Source organism: Microtus pennsylvanicus, chromosome 9, assembly GCF_037038515.1.
Source record: "Microtus pennsylvanicus isolate mMicPen1 chromosome 9, mMicPen1.hap1, whole genome shotgun sequence".
NCBI lineage: Eukaryota > Metazoa > Chordata > Mammalia > Rodentia > Cricetidae > Microtus > Microtus pennsylvanicus.
The window spans coordinates 78,002,136-78,029,418 of record NC_134587.1 but is presented as its reverse complement, the minus strand read 5'-3'; the positions used below and the strand labels follow the sequence as shown (position 1 = coordinate 78,029,418).

The 27,283-nt window shown below is 40.5% G+C and overlaps 1 protein-coding gene across 1 annotated transcript in view; it reads left to right on the top strand.

The window, feature by feature from the left end:
• Window positions 1-27,283, top strand: part of Dlc1 (DLC1 Rho GTPase activating protein) — a 347,498-nt gene that overhangs the window by 160,844 nt on the left and 159,371 nt on the right. The window contains exon 5 of the mRNA XM_075986541.1: window positions 8,398-8,431. Within this exon, the coding sequence (XP_075842656.1) occupies window positions 8,398-8,431 (34 nt within the window). The remainder of the gene's footprint in view (window positions 1-8,397; window positions 8,432-27,283) is intronic.

Here is a 27,283-nt window from a genome sequence, read left to right as displayed (position 1 = left end):
GAACAGATCTAATAGACGTTATTCTTTTAAAAGAAGGGACTGAACTGAACGGCGACATAAAGCAAGCATCTGTGTCAGCTCAGTATGTGTTGCCTGTTCCCTGTGTCATTGCTAATCAATCTTTATCTCGCTCAGTCTTTAGAGAACGGCTGACAGCTCTAAGCAGACTCTCTTGCTTGTATGGCTTCCCTCTCCAGCATTCCTTTCTCTTCCTTTTTCTACTCTCCCTAATGTCTGCCTTCTCTTGTAAACGCAGGTCCAGAAGTCTTCCCAGTCTGCTGAGCAGTGGTCCTACCCCATCATTGCTGAGCATGCTCCAGGACCCCAGTGGATGCCAGGGGTCATAGATCTTTTATATTATTTTTATCATATACATATAGTCGTGTTTAAATGATCCAGTAGACACTGTGAGATCAGCCATGACTCTACAGGGTAAAGCAGTTCACAAAGGATCTTAGCAACCTCCCAAAAGATTGTTTTCTCTTCATCTGTGGCCTCTCACCTTCCACTCACAGGGAGACATTTACTGGTATTACACTGTAACTTCATGCATGTGTATACTGTATTTTGATCACTCTCACCCCCCATACATTCCTACTATGCCTAAACCCCTGCTTCCAACCAAGTCCTGCTCCCAATTTCACATTGTTTTCTCTTGTTTGGTTGGCTTGCTGTGACCCATTGAGTGTAACCAGGGTTCCCTGCATGCTCATGAATGGAGGGTTGCTTACTTGAGCATGGGTAAGTCATCAGTTCCACCATTGAAGAAAATGACTCTCCCTCCCCCCAGCATCAACAACTGCCAGTAGCTTTTCCGGGAGAGGAGAGGGCTCATGAGCCCCTCCCTGCAACAAATGCAAACCCTGTAGGCTCTGCATATAAATTCTCCAAACTTGAACTCTGAAAGCTAAACGAGTTGTTAACATTAGTTTTAATTACTAGGAAGAAAACATGCTGCCCAACAATTACGTCACCCTTGCAAATGCATTCCGTGCAAGAAATGATCAAATCCCGCCAGCAAGAGAAATCCACTGCTCTACAGTCCACAGTCAAACCTCTCCTGCCCACTCCACGCATTCCACGTGAGCCTTCCTTGCATGGTCCTCTTGCCAGTGACAGTGGGCACCAGAGCACAGCTGACTGCTGAATCGTGAAAGCCCTAGCAAAACCCCACCAGGGCTCTATCCCTACCTGGAATCAGGAGTTAGGCACCTGTAACCACTTACGTCAGTGCGCTTTACTCCATAATAACCTCCATATTATTCTTGAATGAGGCACGGGGTGAATTGCGGTTTTTGTTAGATCTGGATAAAATGGGAAGAGCTGTTCTCTCATAGCTGTCTTTCATCTTAGATTTCATATTAAAGTGATAAATTTGTTCTCTGCATCTTGTACAACAGACAAGACTATCACAGGCTGACATTCAAAACACACTGGTTTATTGAAATGCAATTTATTGAAATGCAATTGTTGGTATCTTATGTCATCAAGTGTGAAAATTCTGATTTGGAAACCTGTGTCTATCAAAATAAACCTAGTCTTTCTAGGGAGAACTATTCTGCCCACCATCTGCATCAGCTTTTCTGGAGGAAGAACAAGGTGAAAAGGAAGTAGGAAGCCACAGAGCCCGACACAGAACTAAGAGAGTCAGGTCCATTCTGAAGTCAGAAATTGAGTTGGGGTAGTGACTTTACTGTAAAGGACATTATTTGTCCTAGAATAGTTATTACGTTGATCATAAGAGAGAACCAAAAGTTGCTAACATAAAGTTGTTTCTATATGAACCCAGTTTCTTTGGATGGCAGAGATCGTTGACATTTTACAGGTTGACCCAGGCTTCTGCCTCCAAGATGAAAACATGGACATACTTGCACCTCCATATCCATCCGCCAAAGGGCAGAACAACTTAGAAGATCTCAGTTTTGTTGTTAAGGAAGAAAAGGTTTATCTTGGTTATAGTTTCAGAGATTTCTATGTTCAGTTTCCTCCTTTGCCTGAAGGCCTGTTGACAAGCCACGAACTACATCAGCATAAAGGGTAGAGTTCACCTCCCTGGGGGCCGGGAAGCACAAAGACTATCAATGCTAACATGATACACAACTTTCAAATGTCTACTATTTGGATATTATTTATTATCATTCTCATTTCCAAAAGTTCAGATACTATATTTTGGTTTCAACGAATGTTCTTGAACTTCAAATTTCCTCCTTCTTCTCCACTTTCAGTAGCTGCTATCCCCTTAAGCCTACAATAAGAAGCTTCAGTAGAGATGAAAAACATTAAAGAACCCTTGCCTTCTGGAAGGAATATCTGCCTCGTAACCAATCCTGGCATTGCGGGCATTAGAGGATACAGAGCCCCTAAGATACATATTGTAAATTGAATTTGCCAGTGCTTAGCACTACAACGACTATCTCACTGCAACAAAAAATATTTCTGGGTCCCAGCCAAGAGCTCAATTACACAGAGCAAGGTGTGATAAAAATAAATTCCAAGTCGGTGAACAAGGGCAGAGTTTGTCACAAGGAAATTTATGGGTGTTATTCGCGCGGTTTTCATCTGTACTCTCCTCTCCTGCTGCTCTGATAAGACGGGATAGCGCTTGGACCTAAAGTCTGTGAGTTGCAGGTAATGAAACAGCTTGACAATTGCTACATTTGGGCAGAGATGGATAAATAACTATGCAGACACTGGGCTGTTGAAGTGAATTTAATCTTTTATTTTATTATAATCGGTAATACTTATCATGTCCCAGTTAGGTATGAATTAAATAGTATTTTGTCTCTTAGCCTCTCAGAGACTAAATGAAGGAGAAAAAGAAGAAAACAAACTCACAATGCCAGGTGTTTTACTTTTAAACTAGCAATTATTTGAAATTGTGTTAAATTATTAACAAATACTTTTATGTATTTAAAAGTATATACACTTTTATCCCATTTTCCTGGCTACCATTGCACATAAGACTTGTAAATTTTTGCTTGCTGTATATTGATAGCTTTTAATTGTGTATGAAATTCATTTTAATTTGAAGAAATGTGTAACAAATAAAGCCATCCGGTGAATAGTTTCAGCTGGCTTTCATCTGAATGAGGAATCTCACTGAAAAGTGGAGTCTGGTGGGCAATATAATACCATCTAGTCCAGGTTAGAAAGTAAGGTAAAAGGAGACATTTCTTTAAAGGTTTTTAAGCATCAAACAAACAATTTTTAGCTAGATATAGGAGAAATTATGAAGATGGTCCTTGGGGAACTGAAATTTGATGACCTCTAAATCCTCCACCATGAAGAGGTTCCCGAAACATGACCTCAAAAGCTAGAAAAACACTTCTAACCCAGCAGAGATGATATCATACTGCTCATCAGACTCCACCTTCCAGTGAAAGTCTTCCTTCCAATGAAAGCAAGCCAAAACCATTGAGTGGATGGCTGTATTGTACACTGAAGTGATTTCAGGAAAGTTTTTAAATGACGAAGAGAGGAACCAAGCCCATTTCCCCATGGACCGCCTATTCTTCCATGTTTCATTGCATGGCTGTTATAAAAACATAAACTCACTAACTCTCCCTGTTGTCAAGTGTGAGTCCCAACCTCTTCCAATGGGTTCTTGAACCCTCGTCTGAGACCTAGGCTCTTCAGCACCCAAGAGTACTGTAACATCATTTCTAGGCTCATAATTGCTCATTGTGAGATTTTCTCCAGAAACTACTTTTGAAAACAAATGCGAATGTTTTAAAAGGAAGAAAATAAATTATACTGTCACTAATCCATCATGAATTTAATTATTTTTAAAAAGGAAATGGAGGAAATTCCAGCAGAAAAAATCAAAATATCCCAGACACTTTTATATAAATATCTACAATATTTGAAAGAATTCCAAATAAGGAGAGAGAGAGAGAGAGAGAGAGAGAGAGAGAGAGAGAGAGAGAACAAAAACTTCCAGGCAGGACTCTCTGTGTGAAGAAAACAAAGGAGCTGTCTTTTCCTAAAGCCCAGAAGTGTATCTTCTAAATTATTTCCCTATTCTTTGAAGAGCTTGACCTTAAAAAAGGCTTCTTGACAGTAACATTGTATGGGACTAATTCCAAATTACAAACAAACAAAAATGATTTATATAACTAAAGGAAAAATCATATTGATAAAAATAAATTCACTATGGAGGAAAAACAGTATCACTCCCATCATCCAGAAGGAGCTAGAACAACGAGAATCCTTCCATTGACGTTGTGCTGAAGTGTATTCCGAGCTGACATTTTTCTCTGATGCTGCTGTCTATAGTAACATAGCAGTGGCTGTAAGTTCCCAAAGGTGTTGGGTGGAGGTCATCCTATCGGTGAAGAGAACTGTCCTCACCAAAAGGCATGACATATATAGTTAATATTTTTACAAGTCATCTCAAAGTCAGCTCTTCCCTAAGTGTGTTTCCCATGCAAAGGCCTGAGCAGCCATCTAAGCTCCCACACACAGCTTTAAAAGTGCTCATTAAGTCAAATTATTTCCTCTTCCTTTACTAAAGAGCTTTTTTTTCAATGATCTTTTTTTAATTTCAAGACTAAAGCCACCTTAATTGGCCACCATAGTCCAGCACCCTTTCCTGAAAGAGCTTTTTGAATGCTAGGATATCTAGGCTGTGGTGGTTTGGAGTCATCGAAATGGTGATTTTTTTCTATCATTTGAATATCATAGAGGAGAATAACAAACTATGAATGATTTTTCCTCTCATTTGGAAGTTATTAGTAGACTTTCCTTTGTTCCATTGAGAGAGAAGAAAATATGAAGTTACAGCAAACCCATATGGCCAGCAGAAAACCCCCATTTAATTGCTTTATTGCCAGAAATGTTAAATAACTTCCGGAAGAGGCATTTCAAATGAAACATATGGCAGCTATTAGCCAGGGACCTGAGCTAACTCAAAAATATCCTTTCTATGGGAACTTTCTCATATCATAAGCAACAATCGTATTTGGTATGTTCATTCCATAAATGTTTAAACACCTACTTTACACATGGGTATATACATCCATCTTTCATGAGAAGTCTCTGGTAATCCAAAGAATAAATAGTTGGACACGTTGGGACCTCAACATGAAGACCCAACTGTCCTCATCGTGCCCACCTCGGAAGTCAAGGGTAAAAAGACAATCTCCTGAACAATGCCTCCTTCCCAAGTGTCCAGTGTCTGAAAGCATTACATTTCCACCTGGATAAACTTTTCTAAGATTTATTTATATTTTTATTAATGTGTAGATTCAATATATATGGGTACCCCAGGATGCAAAAAAAAATGGTGTCAGACTAGTTATTCAAGGTGGGTGTTAGAAAGCAAACTTGGGACCTCTGTAAAAAAGCAGCAAGTGCTCTTAGCCACTAAGTCACCTCTCCAGCCCTGCACCTGGGTACTCTTAATCATCTACTACCTAACCAGTTTTTAACACCATACCAGGGATAGACCTGACCATTGTCACTCAATATCTGCTATATGGAATTATTTTTTTGTCTTTTCATGTGTCTTTTCAACTATGTTGTGCATTCCACACTAAAAAAAAAATTGTTAGATTTTTGTACCCACGATGTCGCCAGACATGTAATTAAGAGTGAACAAACAGTTTTAATTAACTGAATGCTAAGTGTCTGCATTTTCTGATTACTTCAATGCCTTACATCCCTGCCTAAATTTGCAAATGTAATCAACTTATGCACAGATCATTTTCTGGAGAGATAGTCTGCCCTCAAAAACAAGTCAGTGGAGTGGTGTCCAGTGTTACTGTGATGTGTTCTTGCTTGAAAAGAGAGATTGGCACCATCTAGGCACATTAAACTTTGACTCTCTTCTTTCTTCTTTGCAATATGACTGTTGCGGTTACATAATGGAAAGGAGATTTGGTAAATGAAAGCAGTATGTGGAACATGGTGAAATTCCAAAATAATCAGCATTAACCACATGAAATATGGGCATCTATGGGGCATATTAAGGGTAAAATATTTTTGTCTTATAACTCAAATCAATGATTATAATTTTATTAGATAGTCTACATACTAAGGATACATTTTTATAATAAAATAAAATATGGGAAATGTCTCTCTGTTGGTTGTCAGCTTGTAGTTTGGGACAAGAGTTTTAGTTGGTCTTAAACGCCTAAGCTATAAGAAGAGGATGATTGCCTAATTTTCTAGTTGTCCAAAACAAATATATGCAATATATGTTTTGCAATCTCAGTCAGTATCTTGTCAGAGAGCCTCACAGAGTTGTTTCTTAAATCAACCAGAATGGTCTGATGAGTAGGCATGGAGGCTGACATCCCATATTTGATCATAGGACCACACACAAGCTACTGTAGTCTGCAGGACTTCATCAGGTAGTTCTAAGGATTGAGTGAGTTTATGCAGGTAAAAGTTTTGTTTTGTTTTAAATTACCCTACATGTACTAAACAGTAAGTGTGAGTTGATTTGTGCTGGGACCTTTCTTCATGAATATCCTTTAATTCCCTCTCTCACCTGCATTCACCATCTTGTCAGCAATTGAAAGGCTTCTATTGCCAGTACTCTTGGTCACTCAACAGAGCTTGATGTTAAAACCTTTCCACTGGAGACACCATACGTTTTTATCACAGAACCTGGGAGAAATCAAGCTGGTACTGATTGGGAAGCTTGCTCCCTGCTGGCTGGTTTTCATGGTACCAGAGGGTTTTACACAGTCTGCGGGGGGAGAAAGTCATCAACAGTCTTTTACAGCTATGGAATCCTAAAAGCTTTGATAATGATCAACCTGGCAAGATAGCCCCATGGGTGCAATAGTGGCATGAATGTTATGGAAGTGACCACCCATTTTCTGATGTGTTTAAGGTCCACTTCACAAGAGGGTATTCATACTTAGTACTGTGAACCTGTCCAAAACTCCTTCACTAAGGAGGTCTTAGAAAACCTACTACTATTACTTTGCCAAGTGGAAAAGGCATTAAACTTCCTTCTAAGTATATATCCCTACTCTCATAGATTAGTCTGTCCTTCAACTTTCATCAAAGAAGTCTCTTCCTATGTGTGTCTTTCTCTGTCTCTCTCTCTCCATACACTCACTACAAATAACACACATAAGAATCTTTCTTGTCTTAGATCTGTTGCTGTTTCCTGATGACAGAAGAAGCGGTAGGCAGTCTGCAGTCAGTGGTTGTCACTAGAAATCTCAATGCATGGATCACATAGGCTTGTAAAGGTCTTTCTAATTTGTATACATACAGGTATATCCGAATGCTGTGGAATTCTCTTGTATTCTGGTTCAGTAAAACACTGATTGGCCAGTAGCCAGGCAAGAAGTACAGGTAGGATGATGGGATAAAGAAGGACAGAGTAGGGTGTCTCTAGCCAGATACAGAGGGAGCAGGAGATGAATGTACTGTGCTATTAAAAGTATTGCCACATGGCAGAGAGTAAATAAGAAATATGGGTTAACTTAAAATGTAAGAGTTAGCTAGCAACAAGCCTGAGCTATCAACCGAGCATTTGTAACTAATAAATGAGCCTCAAAGTAGTTATATGGGAACTGATGAGCAGGAAAGAAATGTCAGATTATACCCATACACTCATCTACATGTACCACACACACATACACACCACACACACACATGCACATGTGTGTGCATACACACACACAAAGTTAATGCCTCTGTGTTCTTTTAGACATGAGTAATTGAGAAATTCAAGCTCCTTAATTCATTCTTGGCATTCACAAAAAATAGCATTAACAGTGGTGCTTTGTAAGTTTTTGAAACATTTCTTATTACTTATTTCAAGTCTTATGCTTAAAATAATAAAGATAAAAATGAAATGGAACCGACCTTTTTAAACTTTTCATGTAGATAAATTAATCCATAGAATCCCTGCCCAGAGTAATAATAAGTAAGTAAACGAGACTGTTTCTCTTTCTGGGAACCTGGGATACTTTATGGAGGGCACTATATTTAGTTCTCCCAGCAGTCCTATGAAATACATGAGATTTTCCACCTGTTACAAAGAGGCTGGGTAGCTCACCCAAATGCTTACTGACAGTAGAGAAAAGTCAAAGGCTTGAAATGCCCAGTCACTGGCTAAATAATTTACTTTGCGGGCCTCCCAAAGCTAGGACAAAGAAATTCACCCAAAGTCAAAGAGTGTATTAGCCTAATATAGTACGTATGTCATTCAAAGATAATATAGACGGATTCTAATGTCAGACCAGAAAATCATTATGGAATGGATATGGCTCTCACAGCCAGGTGTAATGGCATCACAGACTGCTCCACGATGCTTATTTTTCTACTATCTGAATCTAGGTTTTATTACATTTATGATACATTAATCCTACTTATATTAGTTATTTTTTTCTAATTGAGTTTTAATTTTGTGCATCTCTTTTCTTTTTCCAGGCTGTTCCATGTATTAGAGAAAAGGAAATGGCTGGTGAGTTTACATTTGGGTTGTGTTTTTCTTGCCTACATATTTTAGAATGAAATTCCACATTAAAATAGAAATCTCTCTAAGTATCTAAAGCGCACTAATCTTATCGATTTCTGTGGGAAATGTGATTGTTGAATTAGAAAATAAACCAGTTGTTCTCATGATGTAAGAAAAATATGGCTTTTTAGCATCGTATTGTATTGTGTTAAAAGACATCTTGTAGCCTTTAAAATTAATGGCAATTACAATCTTTTTTTCCTCTTCGGGGGCAGGGGGGAGTTTTGATGTGTTGACCGATGTGTTGAGGAGTGGTCTTTGGAAACTGATTGTTGGTATTTATCAAGCTTTATTGTTTTTAACCTTAGTAGTTGGTTCAGTAGTCAGAAATAGATGTGCTTGATGGTTAAAATGGACAGTGTATGTTCGAAAGTAGCAAGAAGGCGATGTAGCTGCTGGAGAAAACACGGCTTCAGTTTTCACACTCTGTAACGGTTGTAGCAACTCCTCAGCATTGTGGGGGAAATGGGAAAGGACTGACGAGAGGCACGAAATAGGAAAAGCTAGGCTGGAATTGAGTGTTTTAAAATCTGTTGGTCTTTCTCCGAATGGTCCTCTGTGTTCCACCTAAAGAAAACAAAAACCAAAGGAAAAGCAAAACGAGTTTGAATGGGCAAGCCAACTTGAGGCATGTCACTTACGTTATAGACGTGTGACATTATGTACATCATAGACATGTGATGTTTATGAGCAGCAGTGAAGGCAAGGAGCCTTGGACCAAAAGAAAGTACCATGATGTCAAGCATGCTTGTGGAATATGGGTTTTTATTTACTCGTATTTATTTATGTATGTATTTGGAAGAAGGAAGTGCCATACCATGGCATGGGTATGGTAGTCGGAGGACAGTTTATGGGAGTCAGTTTTCTCTTCCTACCACATGGGTTCCGGAATGCTACTTGGGCCTTGAAGTTTGGTAGTGAGCTCCCTCACTCGCCTGAGCTATCTTGTCATCTTCTTCACGTGTGAATGGTGATTTTCATCTGCTCTTACGGGGATCTTTTCTGTAGCTAGACATTTTTCACGCAAAGACCTTAGCTCTGTAACTCTGTGAGCTGATCTCTGGCATGTTGAGTTGGTGTCTAATAAAATCGAGAACTCTTAAGAATAGGAGGAAATGATAAAAGTGGATCCGAGTTTCTATGAAGGGAAAATAAAATTCTGTGTTATGAATGGGCTCTAGTCATGCAGATCAACTAAATCTTCTCATAGCTGGTGAATTTAAAGTTGATAAGTCACACCATGCCTTCGCACAGATTTTAGTTGGCTGTCTAGTTAAACAAGGACTAAATGGTTAAGTGTGTACCTATACATCTCAAAGGCAAAGCAAATCAGATCACCATTTTGTTTGGGGTTGTAACATTCTCTGTAATTCCCTAGATTAGCTGTGATGTAAACAAAGTGTATAAAAGAGCAACATTGTCATCTTATTCCAGGATGTGGGCAAATTCTTTCATTCTCTCAGGAAAACCATTCAAGTGTAAACTGTTGGCTGCTGGGGAGAGAGACAAGGGGAGGAATGTCCCTGTCTGAGGGGACAGAGTAGCAAAGAGCCAGCTCCTTCCTCTTTCCCTTAAATGGCTTCACTTGGACATGGAAGAGTGCTTCGTTGTATAATTTCTTTGATATTTCAAAAATACTAGTATAATTCAGAATTAAGCACAGCATAAACAGAATATGTCAACTCTTTCCTTTTATCTTTGACATTCTCCTCCTCTGCAACAGTAAGATAAATGAAATTAGTATCCACACTTTCTATTCTTTGCATTTAGTATTGAGGAGGCAAAATTTTCAAAGTTGGGAAACTACGCGGTGGTGCACACCGGAACTAGAAGACATAAGCTAGAAGTTCACAAGTTGGGGGTGTCCTGGGGCTGTTTAGCAAAACCCTAACTCAAATAAATGTACAGGACAGGTGTGGTGGTCCAATCCTGTAATTAGCCCTGAAAGGCTGATGCAGGGGGACAGCTGAGTTCTAGGAAAGCCTAAACTACATAGTAAATGGCAGACCAGCCTGAGGATTGCAGAGAGAGATCCTGTCCCAATAAAAGAAGGAAAAATGTCAGCAAGTTGTCTCAGCCAGTAAAGGCACCACTACCAAGCCTGACCACCTGAGTTCAGTCCCCGGGATCTACATGGTGGAAGGACAGAAATTGTTTTCTGACCTTCACACACACATACAACAATACATACATACATACAACAATACTTACATACATACATACATATATACGTGCATACATACAATGTAAATTAAAAACAGACGAAAGAAGTTGGTAGACTTGGTTTTTCTAAGACCTATCTGAAGAATTAAACCAGCCAAAATACATACATTGCCTTACCCGGCCACAAGCACATGGATGTCCCATACTTGGTGACTCGTGCTGAATTCATTCAAGCAGAACTCGTCTTCTTAGCTGGGTGAAGATATTAGTATTACCATAATATATTCCTCAATGAACTTTATAGATTCCTGGACAACGTGTTATGCTTTTGAGGAAATACAATTTTCTGAAAATACAAGTGCAGGAAAGAGACTGTCTTTAAAAGTTAGTGAGCTCACCCGTCAAGATAACTCCTTGTACTTGAGCTCTCTGTGAATAATGGAAACCAATCATATGGCCTAAAGAGAATACTATTTACTTCAAACATTGAGACCGAGCGTAGCCATCTAACTCTTCTCTTTCTAAACTTATCTAAAACATCCTAAGTGTCTAGTACATGACTGAGACTCTCTTTATTCCCTGCTGTAAGACCTACATTTAAGTTCCACTGGAGAGAGAGAGCTTACTCAATCTTCCTGGGTAATTGGGCTCTTTAACAGGATTAAAGATTCCTATCTAGCCTCAGGGCTGTCTATTTTCTTTTCTTTTCCTTTTTCTTTTTCTCCACCCCCCTGCCCTTTTTTTGTTTGTTTTTGTTAAATGAACACAGTCTATTGTTCCTTACTGAGAAAGTCTATTTTTAACCTGTGTGACCTCTCATCCAAGCCAACTGGAAGCAGCTCCTCTGGGCTTTAGGGGGCTCTAAACAAAGGCCTTTGCAGCGCCTTCGCCCATCACTGCTGTGTTGTCCTGTCAGGTGTGCTCCCCTGGTGGTCATCCTCTGTTCCCACCAGGGCTGCAGCGCTTTCCTGACCCCTCTGCAGCTGCTCTCCTTCCCCCGAGCACCAACCCTGAAGGAGAACACAGCGAGACAGCATCCTGTGCACCTATTGCAGTAGTATTTCTTGAACAGCTGTATCTTCTAGGCATTGTGTCAGGCTATTCTGAAGAATTAATTATGGTTGAAATCTCAGACCCTGCTTGCAGGAAATCAGCCTCTCACTGGAGAATAAGTTCCGCAGGTTGGGATTCCCCCTCCTCTTCTCAACAGAGCATTTCCTAAGCACCTTTTTCAAACACTTCCTCGGACACCACGAATAATACGAAAACTGTTTTTAGCAACCCATGTCAGGATGTGTAATCTTAGGGCCGCGGTATGCATTCTCAGGACCAATCAATTCACTCTTAAAAGAATTAGATTCAAACCGCATTAAGTATCAGCACACATTATTGTCCTAAATCAACAATATTCTCATCATCTTCATTAATCACCAAATGTATACGCCTGGAGAATGGGCCCAATAGGCCAGGCATGAGGTGTGTTGCAACCACAGTACCACTTGAGATCGCAAGTTCAAGTTCAACCTGGAATATATAGTTAAGGTTTATCTTTCAAAATAAATTAAGAAACAAAAGAAAAACATACTGAGCCTTGAGTCACTGGAATCTTCTCTAGTTCATCTGCTGCCTATCTGTATAGCCTTCAGCAAGCTATGTAATGTAAGCAGAAGCTTCCTTATGCTTCTCAATGAACCGTGTAAACCAAGAAGCCCCCATGATACTGACGTACACAGGAACGCCTGCACACAGTGAGTCCTAGCAGCCTAGCTCGCTCTGATGACAGTTGTGCACATAAACACTGTGCGTTGGGCCTCATAACGGCTTGCTGTGCTGCTGCTGTCTGTGTGTGCTTCCTCCGGACACCACATAACAACTCTCTATGCAGCCGGCCTTGCGGAAGAGAGAGCGTTTTCTTCAATCTTCTGAGCTGATTTAGACATGTTATTGCAGCACAGGCCCACTTGGTCGCATTTTAGCCTCTCTCTAGAAATTATTTTCTCCTCAAGTCTAAAATTCTCTCTTGTGAACAAATATTCTTCAACATCTACAAAAAAAACCTCATCCTTGAGAAGTATATAATGCCGCATTTGCTCATGCCTCCATAATCACCCTGTATTCCCAGTCCAGTGGTGTAATTGGATACTGTCTACACAGCAGTCTGGCTAGGCTCACAGATTATCCAGCTGTTCCTGCCTGCTCTTATTTTGCATGTGGTCCTGTTAGTATCAACTCCTCCTCAGCCCACACGCCCGCCAGCCCCGTCGCTGGAGGCTCCATTTTCACCGGAACTCTTCTACACTGGTTTCCCTGCCTTCCCCCCACCTCCTGCCAAATTATATGTTCACGTGTGTCAGCGTTTGGGGTATGTGCACATGAGTGCAGATGTCTTCAGAAACCAGAAGTTTGGATCCTCTGGGGCGGGAGTTACAGACAATTGTGAACTACCCTGCAAAACCTAAGTTGAGTCCTCTGCGAGAACAGCCAAAGCCCTTAACCACTGACCATTATCTCCAGCCCCTCTGTATGGCTTTTAAAATGTCCCGTAATTAAACTCTATGCAATCCAACCTAATGTGTCATTTGTTTCCCACTAGGAACTTCACTGATTTTATATTGTAAAATCACACACATACATTTATGTATATGTACATATGTATATATGTCTTCTCTATGTAAATATATATTAAACATGTATTAAATATGTATTCTATTAAACATATTCCTATATTAACATTTATTAATTATATGTATTTACATATATGTATATATGTGTGTGTGTGCGTGTGTGTGTGTGTGTGTCTTCTCTCTTTGCCTTTGATTGGTTGACTGGTTTGATGGTAGGTCACCACCTGAGAATACCTTCCAATTTTTTAACTCTCTGCTTCTGCCTAGATCTGGGGTATGAATCTTTCTTTTGTATATTTTATTGTTTTTATTGAACTATATATTTTTCTCTTCCTCCCTCTCCTCCTCTTCCCTCCCCTTCTACCCTCTCCTATCGTCTCCATGTTCCCAATTTACTCAGGAGACCTTGTCTTTTTCTATATCCCATGTAGTTTAAATCCTTAGGGTCCTCATTGTTGTCTAGGTTCTCTGAGATTGTGAATTATAGACTGGTTTTTCTTTGCTTTATGTCTAAAAGCCACTTATGAGTGAGTATATATGATATTTGTCTTTCTGTGTCTGGGTTACCTCACTCAAAATGTTTTCTAGCTCCATCCATTTTCCTGCAAAATTCAAGCTGTTGTTATTTTTTTCTGCTGTGTAGTACTCCATTGTGTAAATGTACCACATTTTCCTAATCCATTCTTCAGTCGAGGAGCACTTAGGTTGTTTCCAGGTTCTAGCTAGGACAAACAATACTACTATGAATATAGTCGAGCACATGTACTTGTGGCACGATTGAGCATCCTTTGGATATATACCCAAAAGTTGTATTGCTGGGCCTTGAGGAAGGTTTTTAGAAATCGCCACACTGACATCCAAAGTAGTTTTACCAGTTTACACTCCCACCAGCAGTGCAGAAGTGTTCCCTTTTCCCCACAACCTCTCCAAGTTGTCATCAGTGTTTTTGATCTTGGCCATTCTTACAGGTTTAAGATGGAATCTCAGGGTTGTTTTGATTTGCATTTCTCTGATAGTTAAGGATGTTGAGCATTTCCTTAAGTGTCTTTTAGCCATTTTAGAGTCCTCTGTTAAGAGTTCTCTGTTTAGGTCTGCACAGTCTACGTGATTTCTGGGGAAGTTTTGTTATCTTAGTTGTCGTCTTCTCCAGGTCAGGAGCCTGTCTTCGTCCACAATGCCGTCTTTATGAACCCAGAAAAATTCTCCTCCTTGTAGGTATTCTGGAAACAGGTTTAATCCAACAACCATAATCACAAAAGTGTTTCAAATTTAGTACTGTTGATTGTGAGAAATTTCATGCTTCTGAAATTTTTATTTTTCTCTCCTTCCTCTTTTATGCCTATCTTTCTCCACAACTGCCAAATATCCTGGCCAAGTAATTAATTAATGGTGGTAGTTGGAGATCTATCCCCCATAAACAAGTCAAGCATCCATTGAGAAAAAAAAAATGGCTTCAGATCTGACTTTGGCTACAGACCTTGGTTGTTTTTCTTAGAATGTTTGTTCTCCCGCCTTGAGGTTATTTGGTTGCCTGTAAAAAATGCTAAAAAATTAAGATAATGAATAATTCAGTCTGGCGCTCCTGTGAAAGCTGTCTTTCAAAAGCACAGAGTGGAGTCAGAGTCTCTGCAAACTTTGTGTTGTGGGGAGCACAGCAGAGAACTAGCAAACAACCACAGCTTTGTGAGCAACGTGTGAGAGGGGAAACCCGGGTTTCCATCATTTCAGCCCGTGTGCCTTGTAAACACTGTAAAGAACAAAACCCACACTGAGTGCCATTTGGTATAAATTTCCTTGGCAGCCTTTGATCAGTAACAAGGGAAATGCAGATGAAAACATTTGTAAGAGACAAAAAAGAAAGAAAGAAAAAGAAAAAACAAAACAAAACAAAAACCTAATCTAAGAGTCTTTCCCAGTTTCCCAATCTGATTAAGAGACTCATTGACTCATTGTGTTATCCGCGTGAGAATCTTCAATACACCTTCTAATATTTTTAAATCCAAAGAGCTCTGATTGGGCAAAAAAATCATAGGGCTGCCCAATTTCAGAATTCTTTGCAAAACTTAACTCTGTTTTGTGCCTCCATTTTAATACCAATGTCATTAGCCTAGTTCTGTCCCCTGCGCTAGACAACAAGCTGGCCGAAAGACAGAATTTTGGGTCATTGGGCTCTGTGGCCCAGGACCTGGCATTACTCTGAGTATTTGATGTTTGGTAAATAAATGAATCGATGGAAAATACATTTAAAATCTGCAGTTGCTTCCCTTTCTGTCATGCTGTCAAAGGCAACAGTAGAATCTTCTATGTGGCGCTCTTCCTGCAACTTCGAAGCCCCTAGGTGCTTGCTGGATTTCCATACAATCTAAAAATTGTTTCTCTCGGGGCCGGGCTGCACTCTGGCCAACATTCCAGATTCTCTCCCCGCTTTCACTCTCAGGAAAATGACTTAAACTATTTTTATACAAATATCATATAAATACTCACTTGCCGCATTTTTTTTTAAGTTTTATGGTCTCTACTTGCCTGCTTTTTATGAGGAAAGAATTTAGGGTATGCCCACACATAACCTCTCATTTTCTCTGAAACCTAATGTAAACTCACCCATGAAAAGTTGGCTGTGTTTGAGTAGGCTATTGAGAAGAAACACATTAACTTCCAGGTATCAGGAATTCCTTTAAAAATATATGTAAGTATTCTCTTAAATGCCAAAATCTTGACTTCAGGAGATTTTGAAAGATGGATAGTTTCTAAACATTTCTTAGTTTTCTATTTTCAGTGTACTTCTAATGAAGGAAAACAGATTTATTATATCTATCTTTTTCCCAATTTTATTTCAATCAATCCTGATAGGTATTTTTTATTTAGTTCCATCTGTTTCATCTGATACATTCTGAATGGGCGTGGTCTCCCCAGATCCCTACAGCTGTCTGCTCTACTCGGCTATCTTCTTCTTTCAATATGTAGTGTTTATAAATGTATCATGCTCCTTCCACCATGACTGTAAATGTAGGGGGACAGAGAGAGGCCTGTCTTAGCAAAGCACAGTTCCACATGTATCTGTGAGCACTTTTAGAGCTGATCAGATCATCAGAGTTCTGACCTCATCAATGGCTAAATCAATCCATTCAAAACACATTCAGAATTCTAGCAGACTCTTGGAAGGTGGTAGAGCTGTGGAATTCCAAGTCCTGGTTTGAGGAAGTTGGTCACTATAGGCAGGCCATTGGAGGGTATATCTTGCCCTGGCCACTTCTCGTCTCTTCTTTTTCCTGGATTCCATGACTTGAGCAGTCTCTGTCACAAGCTTCCTCCATCGTGGGTTCTATCTCACCTCTGGTCCAGAGCAATAGATCCAACTGGCCTTGGAATGAAGTCTCTAAGAGCATGAACCAATAGAAATCCTCCATCTAAATTGGCTTTATGGGTATTGCCACAATGATGCAGTCTCCCTGATATGTTCCCCATTTCATCTTTGACGCGCCATATGGCAAACTGCACAGAGCAAGTGGATTAGAGATAGTGTGGGTACAATCCGCTTATTTTGCATACAAGAGACTCATATAGAAACCTGGTTAATTGCCAGTATATTGATGGTCAGGACTTTTCATGGTATTTGGCAAGCTTATTATTTCTTCTCTGAAAAAGTCTTGTGGACACCCTGCTCCTCCTCTGGGAAGGAGCAGCTACTAGTGACATGAAGAGGTGACTATGAGCTACCAGCATGGGCAGATGGAAGAGTTTTGTGTTACCATGTTTTAATTGGTGTCTTACTTTGCTTTCTGTTGCTGTGATGAAACACCATGACTCAAACAACTTGGGAAGAAGGAACAGGCTTATTTGACTTACATATTCCAAGACACAGTCCACTGAGGGAAGCCAAGTCAGAGGCAGGGGCTGATGCCGAGGCCATGAAGGAGTCTTATGTACTGGCTTGCTCAGTTTCTTCTCTTATATTCCCAGGATCACCAAAGGTATCACCATTCATAATGATCTGCATTAATCATTAATCAAGAAAATGCCCTGCAATCTTGCCTGCAGATCAGTTGAATGAAACCATCTTCTCAATTGTGGTTGCTTCTTCCCAAATAACTCTAACAGGTGTCAAGTCGACAAAAAGTTAATGAGGACAATTATCACTAATAATTCATCTATAGCCAAATTAATCTGCCATCTTTATCTTTCCTGGAGAAAAGTAAATTCAACAGTTACCTTTGGTTTGATTTTATTTAGAAAACAAAGAACTTTCATTGAGTTGGAAGTCATGCTGACCTTCTCTTTGATTTCTTTAAACTGTTCCTTGTAGAAGTTCTTGCACGGGGCCAGTGATTTGGTTAATTTTATAATGATGTGACTATAGAGAGAATATATACCTCCACATTCTTCTCTTAATAACATCTATTGACTACATTAATTTTGATTTTATTTTTCTGTTGGCAAGAGTTTGAAAGTAACGTCTCATCCATGGGTCAATGATCATTTGTATTGAAGAATTAAGACAGAACCTTGGCCTATGGTTTGAGAGAGAAAAATCATGTGTCATCATTTAAAACAAAATGAATTAATGCATGCCCAAGAAAAAGCTGGTGTCACTGTTGCTATTGGGCACAGACTGTATAGATAATTAATCAGAGGATCATGACAAGGGAAAGTGTTTTATCCTGATGAATGTAGCCAGGTAGAAAAGATAAAGAGTTCCACAAGTGATGCTTAAACACAATGATTGCTAAGGAATCCTCATTCAGCTATCACAGCAGGATAATATGTTTGCTGGCAAAATTTCCCAGCCACGAGCCGACTTAGAAAACACATCCCAGTGACTCCCAAAGGCTCACGTATTAATATATTCCCCTTGATGTATAAAGGTTGACTCCATTCTTTCGTATGAATTGAAGAACATGGATGAATAGGGAGTGACAGGAACGCTCATGGTTTCCATAGTCTTCCTATACTTTAAGTCTGGGGTCTGCTTGGGGGTGTTCATCAACGACTTTCCCCACTGTTCTGTGATTTCCTGTTCTTCTGGGGCCAGAATCCTAGCAGGTGTTTGAGTGGGCGTGTCCATAAATGGTGGAGCGTGTTAAATGACAGCGTGCCCGCGTTTTGATAGCTGCTCAGCAGGCAAACGCTGACTTCATCACCTAGTTTCCCCGCAAGAGATGCGGCTGCTTGTCTTACAAGGGACCTAAGCCTTACAAGGCTCCTAAGGGACCGAAGAGAGTCATATTGTTGCTGCATGAATGTGCTTAAATGCCGAGACTCCTCAGCGGATGAATCCATTTTTCCATAATAGGGCCTTACCCTTCCTTTCTGACCTTATGGACCATCCTCCCCTACCATGCCCCTTCCGCTGTTGCCATGGTAACAACTTTGCATTTTTTTTTCTGAATTTTCTTTGGCTGGCTTGACCTTTTGCTGCTCCTGTTTCCCTCCTAGAAATTACCTCCCCATGTCGCTCCACAGACTTGCTGGTGTCGCAGTCTCCCTGTGACATCTCCTGTAATAACCCGTGCCCCTTTACAGCTACAGCATGCAGTCCAGTGACAGTGGTTGACTTTCGGAGCCCTGGATGGGTTCTGATCCTGCTTGAACGTGTTGTTTGCCTTGCTCTAGCATGCCACAGCCTCCAAGTTATCATTCAAGATATCACTAAACCCAATGCTGGGCACCACAAAGAAACTTTTCTTCTTCTTTTCTTTTTGTTTTTCACAACAATTTTAAGCTCATAACAGTATTAAGAGGGAAGCACAGTTCAAAGTGTGGTATTATAGTAAAAGCAAAACGAAGGACACAGTGAGACAGGGCACTGAGTAACATGTATTTGAGTCTCTCCGTAGCTTGTCATGGCTTGATATGTTCTTTCGATGCTGAATAATATTGTTGTGTAGATAGAAAGTTGTCTTTTATCTGTAGAGAATATATTTCAATACCTCAATGGTTGCTTGAAACAATAGATATTATAGAATCCTCTGTCTACTTTCCTTTTTTCAAGACATAAGCTATGAAGTAACTAACGGGCTAGTGTGTACAATGTTGGTGTGCTGGAAGGGTGGCTCACATTCCAGGTGGGCAAGAGCAGAAAAGAAAAATATTGCATCACAGCCTTTGGAAAAGCACACGAACTAAAACAAGAATTGTTTGTCCCTGCTTGACAGCTCCAAGTCCCCAGGAGACCACTGTCAAACACCAGCAGAACAGGTCTGAATTGTTACATGTTTCGTCCTCTTTGTTGGATGGAACGCAAATGAATTCCTTGCACCTAGGTGGTTAGACATCCATCTCCAAATTCCTGTGATGAGACAATTATGGTTTATCCATGTCTGAGCAATCCATTCCTTATTTCTCTGTGAGGTTTTCCATCATTCTGTATTTCTAATATATGTGCTTTGGGTCTCAAAATATGTCATAATTAGACTTACTAAAGTTCCTATTTTCCTATTTATTCATTTCACACCCACAAGACCCAGCAACATCTAAGTATTTAGCGAATGCTTGATAATACCATAATTTTTCACAATAATATTGCCTTTTAAGTGTTAAAATCATATTTTTACTTTAAAATTATATTTCAGCATATAGAATATATTTCCATTTCATCCCCTTCAGTATCCCTTTCATCTAAGTCAGTATTACAGTACCTACTTATAAAATTTGTGCGTTTTCTTTTCCTCTTAACCAAGTAAATTGTTTCTTTTTCTATGCCTTTTTCAATCACTCAATTGTACCCCAGGATAGCACTCTGTTTAAATCTGTGTTATAATTTGACTATAGTGTCACTTCCTTCAATAATTTTTATTTTCAGTGCACTATATTCATGTTTTCTCATTAGAATTAATTATTGAGATACTAATTAATAATAATTAACACTATAAGCTCACAGAGGGAGAAGTATAAACATGACATATAATTAAATAGGTTTATTTAAGAAGATTATAAACCAAAAGCATGAATGTGATACTTGGTACAGTTTTTATAAGTAAAATAATCAGGTAAAACTCTGAATTTGTTTAGACATATTCCATGTAATGTTTCTTAAGGAAAGAATATACTTCTGTGGGTGCATATCTGCAATGTTTATCTCCTTCTTTTCTTCCTTTCTTCCTTCCTCTCTTTATTTTAATTACGACATGATCTCAACATATAGACCAGGTTTCTCTAAACCTTAAACTCTTTCTGCCTCTGCCTTATGCATGCTAGAAAAAGCATGAGCTATGTGCTAGAACTATCCAAATGGCATAGTGGGAAGGGGGGTTCGTGTGTGTGTGTGTGTGTGTGTGTGTGTGTGTGTGTGTGTGTGTTCATATGTATTCACACATCATTGTCCACTCCAGTTGCTCTCAACTTTTTCTTTCTGTGAGACAGTCTCTCCAATTTTCCAAAAGAGGCTAACCTAGGATTAACCTGTCCCCACCACCACCCAGCACCGGGCAACCCAGAGTTGGATCTTCATGCTTGCCTGGAAAGCACTTTCCCAATTGTTCCATGTCCCCAGCTTTGCTGGGATTTTCTTCTTGTTACTGTTTCAAAGGCTTCCCCAGGGTCCCCTCTGGTTGAAACTGTAAAGGGGAGATCTTTCCTTCTTTGTGCAAGCAGACTGTTCTAGTACCCCGCAGACATAAGGTTTTCTTATATTGTGACTTTGGTGGATCAAGGAGCCAACTTGACATTTGCTATAAAACTTCCCATTGTTACATAATATAGCAGTGAGCCGAATTGTAGGCCCTTTCAAAAGTAGAGGTTGCTGAGGCTGGGGGTTGTTGCTCTGTTGGTAGAGTACTTACCTAGAATGGACGATGCTCTGGGGATCAAACATGGGAATGTTTCTGTGTCACAAGCCTGCTAGCCCAGCAACACTCAAGACAAGAGGAAGTTCAGGGTCATCCTTGACTCCACAGTGACTAGAAGGTAAGCCATGGTGATCTGGAGCCTTATCCCATAAAAAATTGCGTGGGGAGGATGGGTTCATCTCAGTGTGACTTTGTGGGCCTGGTTCTAAAATGGCATCTATCATTCTGCAGCTAATCAGAAGCCGTTTTCCCAGAAGATGCCTGGGACCAAAAACGTAAACACACCCATCCTCCATCCCCATCCTCACCTGCACCTGCACAGGGCCTTTCTGTGATGCAGACTAGAAGAGAGTAAGCTGGAGACATTCAAAGCGCTCTTGCTCGTGGAGATGTACAGACAGCCTTGCGCATAACGCGTACTGCCGGACCTTAGGAAAGCATTCCTGTCTAGGACAGACTCCAGCTCTCTGAGACTTGCTGCAGATCACAGAAGCACAGACATTGCCCTGCAGGAAATGACATATAAAATTTCAGCAACGTAGGTTTAGTTCCATTGCAGACAGAAGAGGGCAAGAAACCCTCCTTGTGTTCGTTCCTGATAGATCCCGAGTAAGCCACACTGGTGGCGCTGGTCCATAGACAGGGCTGAACATCTGGAAATGCTTTGCTCCATCTGTGGCGGGGTTGCAGCCTCCTGTTCTTTCTACACCATTTCCCATGACTTCAGCTTACTGCGCTTTTGTTTTCTTTAGTGAAACTATTTAACCCCTGGGGTTTCAGGTTTTGTTTTGTTGTTTTCAAGGAATAGGCATGCATGAGACTTCCTCATAGTGGGTTTTTTTTTTTTAATGATGCACCTGAACTTAACGTTTTTATATTTCTTTCAGTGTCTGGTTCCACATAAAGGATATAAATGTCAATAAGAACAAATATCTGAATAACCCTATGGGATAATATTTTAGAAATCCCTTAGACATGGTGACTTGGCATTTGTTTTAATTGTTTTCCTATTCTTTTTAATCTTTCAATTAAAGGGTTTGATTTCACTTATTTCATGTAATATTAAAATTCATAAAGCATACAAGATTACATATTGCTTTCATAGTACTCACTGTCATCCTATATAACTAAGAAAATGGATGTTATTCCTACATCTCAAGTTAGTTATGGGACATTGGCTTTTGGGTTGTCTTTTCCTCTTTTCCTCTTGGAGATCTTTCTCATCTCATTCAAGATGTATTTGCATAGGTCCTAGCCCCAGCTACTCATCCACTGTGATACCCCACCTTCCTTCAGCCACCTCCTCAGCTCACCTTCAGGATGCTCAGGTCTCCACATCCCACACTCTCCACCACAGGGTCTAGCCTTTATGTTTCAGAAAATTGCCCGTTTGCCACCTTCAAATTTCTATATTGGCCTATTCTTTGAACCCTCTCAGGATCTCCTCCACTTAGAAATTAGTACCTTTTGTGACCCTTTAAAACCATACATAAATCCATCAGACAATGTTTGTCCCTCTGTACCCTTTCTTATCATTAGTAGGATAGATTTTTCTCTATTATTGTATTATTTGCTTTTCATTGCTGTGATAAAAACACTGACCAACTTGGAGAAGAAAGGGTTTATTTCAGAGTAGAGACACTAATCTATCATCTAAGAAGTTAGGACAAGAACTCAAGACAGCAACTGGAAGCAGGAGCAAGCAGATAGGAGAAAGAACGCAGCTACTGTGTTGCTTAGCTTATTCAACTATCTTTCTTAGCCAACCTGGTACGCCTTATGCAGGGATGCACCTTCTCACTGTGGACTACACCCTCCTGCATCAATTCACTACTGAAAAAAAATATACCACAGACAGGTCCAAAGGCCGATCTGACAGAACAATTCATTAATCAAAGACGCCCTTCTCATAGATATCACTCAGTAATTATCTGAGGAAAAGGAAAATGGTATCTTTCATAGATTAAGGGAAAAAAAAGAATGCTCATCAATTAAATGTTTGTTGGTTTGTTCTAATTTTGAAAAACACTTGCCTTTTGAAAACAAAACCAAAAAAAAAACGTATTTCTGGAAGCTTCCAGACATACTGATGGGAGATTTCTTGGGTCCGGCTATCACAAATGTCAATGCATTCTCCAGAAAAGTCTTACCAACACTGAAGGGTGACAACCATTGACTGCTGTCAGTGCCTTATCCCCATGTTCCTCCACAGACACATAATCTCACTTTTGGCTTCAAAAACATAATCATGGAACAAAATCCTTCTGAGGACTAAGACAAATTATCATGATACTGGCTAGTTGCTTAAAAGCTTCTATCTTGTTGCCTATAAGCAAAAATGTGTCAATTAAAAGCCATGCTGCCCTTATTAAAGTATGTAATACCCAGCACATGCAGAGGCTGTAGTCAGTGGGAAAGAAAGAAGTCACAGATGTACAATGTATGGAACAGAGAGAATGCTAAAGGAGCCTCATACATCACATAGCTGCACCATTCATCTCTGAAGAACCTACTTATTTTTAGTCTGAGAAAGTCGGCAGCCTTTGAAAATATTGGTAATGATTCCTTATACTATATGGCGGGGATAGAAGGAGGGGCTGGATGCCACACTGCTCCACCACCACCATTCAATACATCAACACATATGGGAGCCAGGTTCTTGTTTACCATCTACCTTTGTGTGTATAGCCCCGCACATACACCCTTTCTTGGTTCAGAGCTAAACTAGCCGCATCTTGAAACAGCCCTGAGAGCATTACCAAGAACCATTACAAGAGAAAGGAATTCTGGGCTTCCCCTCAATGGAACTGCTGGCCCCTACTCCATGCCGCTGATCTAAGTGTCGCCAAACACTGGCCCTCTGTTCTCTCGCGCTCCCACTTCCTCTTCCCTGCACTTGAAAGCCCTGATAAAGGGAAACGAGGGGAGCAAGTGATGTTGGTATGTGCTGCCTTCCTGCCCAGTCTGTTTGGCTGTCTCAGGATTTCCTCTCTCTAGATCTTGAGAGCACGTCCTTTCAGGGCGCAGACAGCCTGCGGAGCAAGATAAGTGGTGGGCACTAAACTGTAAAATCCTCAAGATACTCTGGACGTTTTTAGCCGCGGGAGAGGTCACCTGAGCTGGAGTTGTCCACAGAGGGTGGAGTGGGGGATGGGGAGATCGGCGCCCTGAAACTGGAGGGGAGAATCTGAGGCATTTCTAGGCAAAGAAAATGTTGGCAATGTCAGGACTGAGGGAATGCGTGCGGCTTGATGATGCAATTGTGTAGCTTGCCAGCTGGAGCTCAAACTTGTGTTTGGAGAGAGGGAGAGAGAAATGGGATAATTCCAAGCTTCAACAGGCCTTGGAGAGTCATTATAACCTTAACTAAGAACACTAAATCTCATAATCAGTGGTATTACCCCAACTGCGAGATCTAGATAGGCCTATTCTTAACTTTTATTCAACAGTAAAAAGGAAAAAATAAAGGCAGGAACCGTTTCTTTTAAAAGATACCATACCAGAAGCCATTTGATAGCAATCACTATCACTTTTTATAAAAGACTTGACTGGATGGGACAGCGTTGCATATTTTCGAGCTATGTTTTTGGTTGGCATGACAGGTTTTGTTCAAATTAGCTTCTACATTATTATAACTCAACCGTTTCTTTGGCAGCAGACGACACTGTTAGGATAAAGGAAAGAGGGCATGAATCTGGAGAAGCGAAAAAAAAAATATCTGCTTCTAAAGAAGCTTGACTTTCAAACTGATTCAGAGCCTGTGACCCTGCTATGAAATGCTAGCCATTCGCTGCAGCAAAGCGACCTGCGAAGAGGCCTGCTTTAAATCACGACACTTCACACTTACAGGGCAATGCTGCCATCTCACTTCCTGCTGCCAGCCACCCTTTGTTTTTCTTTCAAGATTTTAGCTTTCAGGGTTCTTGCATCATTGACAACCTAGCTTGCGGGCCAGATGTGAGCCCTTCACTCACTTATTCTGCATGAAATTCCAAAGGCAAAACTGCTTCCCATCCATTTCCCTGTGAGGGTGTTTTTCCTTTTCCTACTTGAGAGAGTGATGGTACTTCCCACCGCTGCCCCACCATGTAGATAACAAAGAAGGAGCCAATAGCATTTGCTAAACCCGGAGCGTGGGGGGGGGCATCTTCTAAGAAAATACTAAAATAATTGACCTACAAATTGTGGCTTGCTGTTTGTCCCTTGCAGCACAGGAGAAGTCACTATTTGGCATCTGTGGTGGCACTTGGCACTGTGGTGAGAGTGGAGAAGGGGGGAGACGGTCACCACTGTGACTTGGGAAGCACCAAAGGAATGAGGGAGTGGATGTCACCTTGCCCTTGAAGGGCAACTGTAAAGACTCAAAGACTTCCCAGGGGTTCCAATTCTTGAGGTTCTGCCACCTCCCAGCTGTGCCACCTCAGAGCCAATCTTGTAACACATCTGCCTCTGAGAGCATCAGTATCCCAACTATAGTAGCACAGAGGCTGGTTCAAAAGTTCATAAAATGATGTTTGCCCTCAAACAATCGCCCTCAAACAATCACTGTCTCTTAGCACCTTATAGGTATGCTTCAGGGTGAGGTTTTCCACGCTTCTTTTCACGGCCAATTAATTTTTTTCCACCTAGACGATTAAACAGTATAATTTTACTAGTTAAGGTTACCAGTGCTATGATGAGACACAATGACCAAAAGCAAGCCGAGGAGCAAAGGATTTATTTGGTTTATGCTTCTACATCCTAGTGCATCATCAAAGGAAGTCAGGACAGGGGTTAGACAGGGCGGGAACTGGAGACAGGAGCTGCTGCAGAGACCATGGGGAAGTACCTCTCATGGCTTGCTCCTTCTGGCATGCTCAGACTGCTTTCTTTTATAGGACCCAGGACCTCAGCCCAGGTGTAGCACCATGCACAATAGTCTGGACCACACCGCCCCCCCCCATCAAACATTAATTAAGGAACTGCCCTACAGGCCAAACTACAGGCAGATGTTATGGAAGTATTTTCTAAACTAAGGTTCCCTCCTCTCAAATGACGACAACTTGCGCCAAGTTGACATAAAACTAGCCGGAACAATAGCGAAGACAAAGTCATGTAAAAAACAAAAATTAGACAAAAACACAATGAAAGGACAAGCTGAATTTGTTTACCATTAGAATCAAATAGGCATAATAAGTGTTGAGCGATCTAAGCGGTTCTTAAATGATTTCTCTCACTTGCTCATGGCTGGCAGCTATCTAGACTCAAACCAGCCGCTGACCACACACTGAAGAGACTCACAGAGCAGGAAGTCCAAGCAAGCGAGAGAGCAGAGAGAGCAAAGCGAAGGCTTCCTAAGACCTAGTTCAAGAGGCCGGAAAGCCATGTGGGCGTCAAATGTCTTTAATGGCTACCATGTTTTCTTTACATGTATTAACAAGAGGATTCCACCCCCTCCCAAAAGGACATCTTCCAGAAGGGGCACTGGTGAGAAGTCTCTACTGCCCTGCACCATCTGCAAGTCCCTTCTGGCCGTCGCCTTGTGGATGCCCTTAGCCGTGACATGTGAGGTCACTGTTCCCTGAGCAGTTCTAACTGGACTGAGTGGCTCCGGAAGCTTCCCTCCCTTTCTGAGGTCTCTTCTTTCTTTCTTCCTCTGATTTCCTCTCCTTCCCGCCTCATATGTCATCAGAACAGTAGGAAATCGCTTTTTCCTCTTTTTAAAATATGACTTTTTGTTTAAAATACTTAAGATTGCATTATTTAAAATGCTTATAATAGCTTTTAGGTTATTTTATTGACAAGTATCTCAACCTGTGTTGCTAATGGTAGCACCAATTCACTTAAATAAGTGTGTTTTTAATGTATTACCATGTGCTTTGAAAGGCAATATGTATTTCACACAAAGTAGCATACCCCAATATAATCATAGCCTACCTTTATTAAGTTGAAATGTTTGCATTCTATTATACTATAAACATTGATATAATCAGTATTTAATGTGAAGTGAATTGATCAAGATAAAATTCAAGCTTTTCTATGCTATTATTATAACTAATAATAATAATTAGTGTCTTACTATAATACAGTTTGATCCAGTTATCACATCACTATAGAATATGTACAAACCCATGCCAGGTCACTTCCTCTTTGGTGTGAGAAGACTACCTCCTATCTGTCTCCTTGTGAAGGTGCACATCTATCTGGCTTCCAGTCACATCAGTCTGATGGTTGGATTTTCTTTGAGA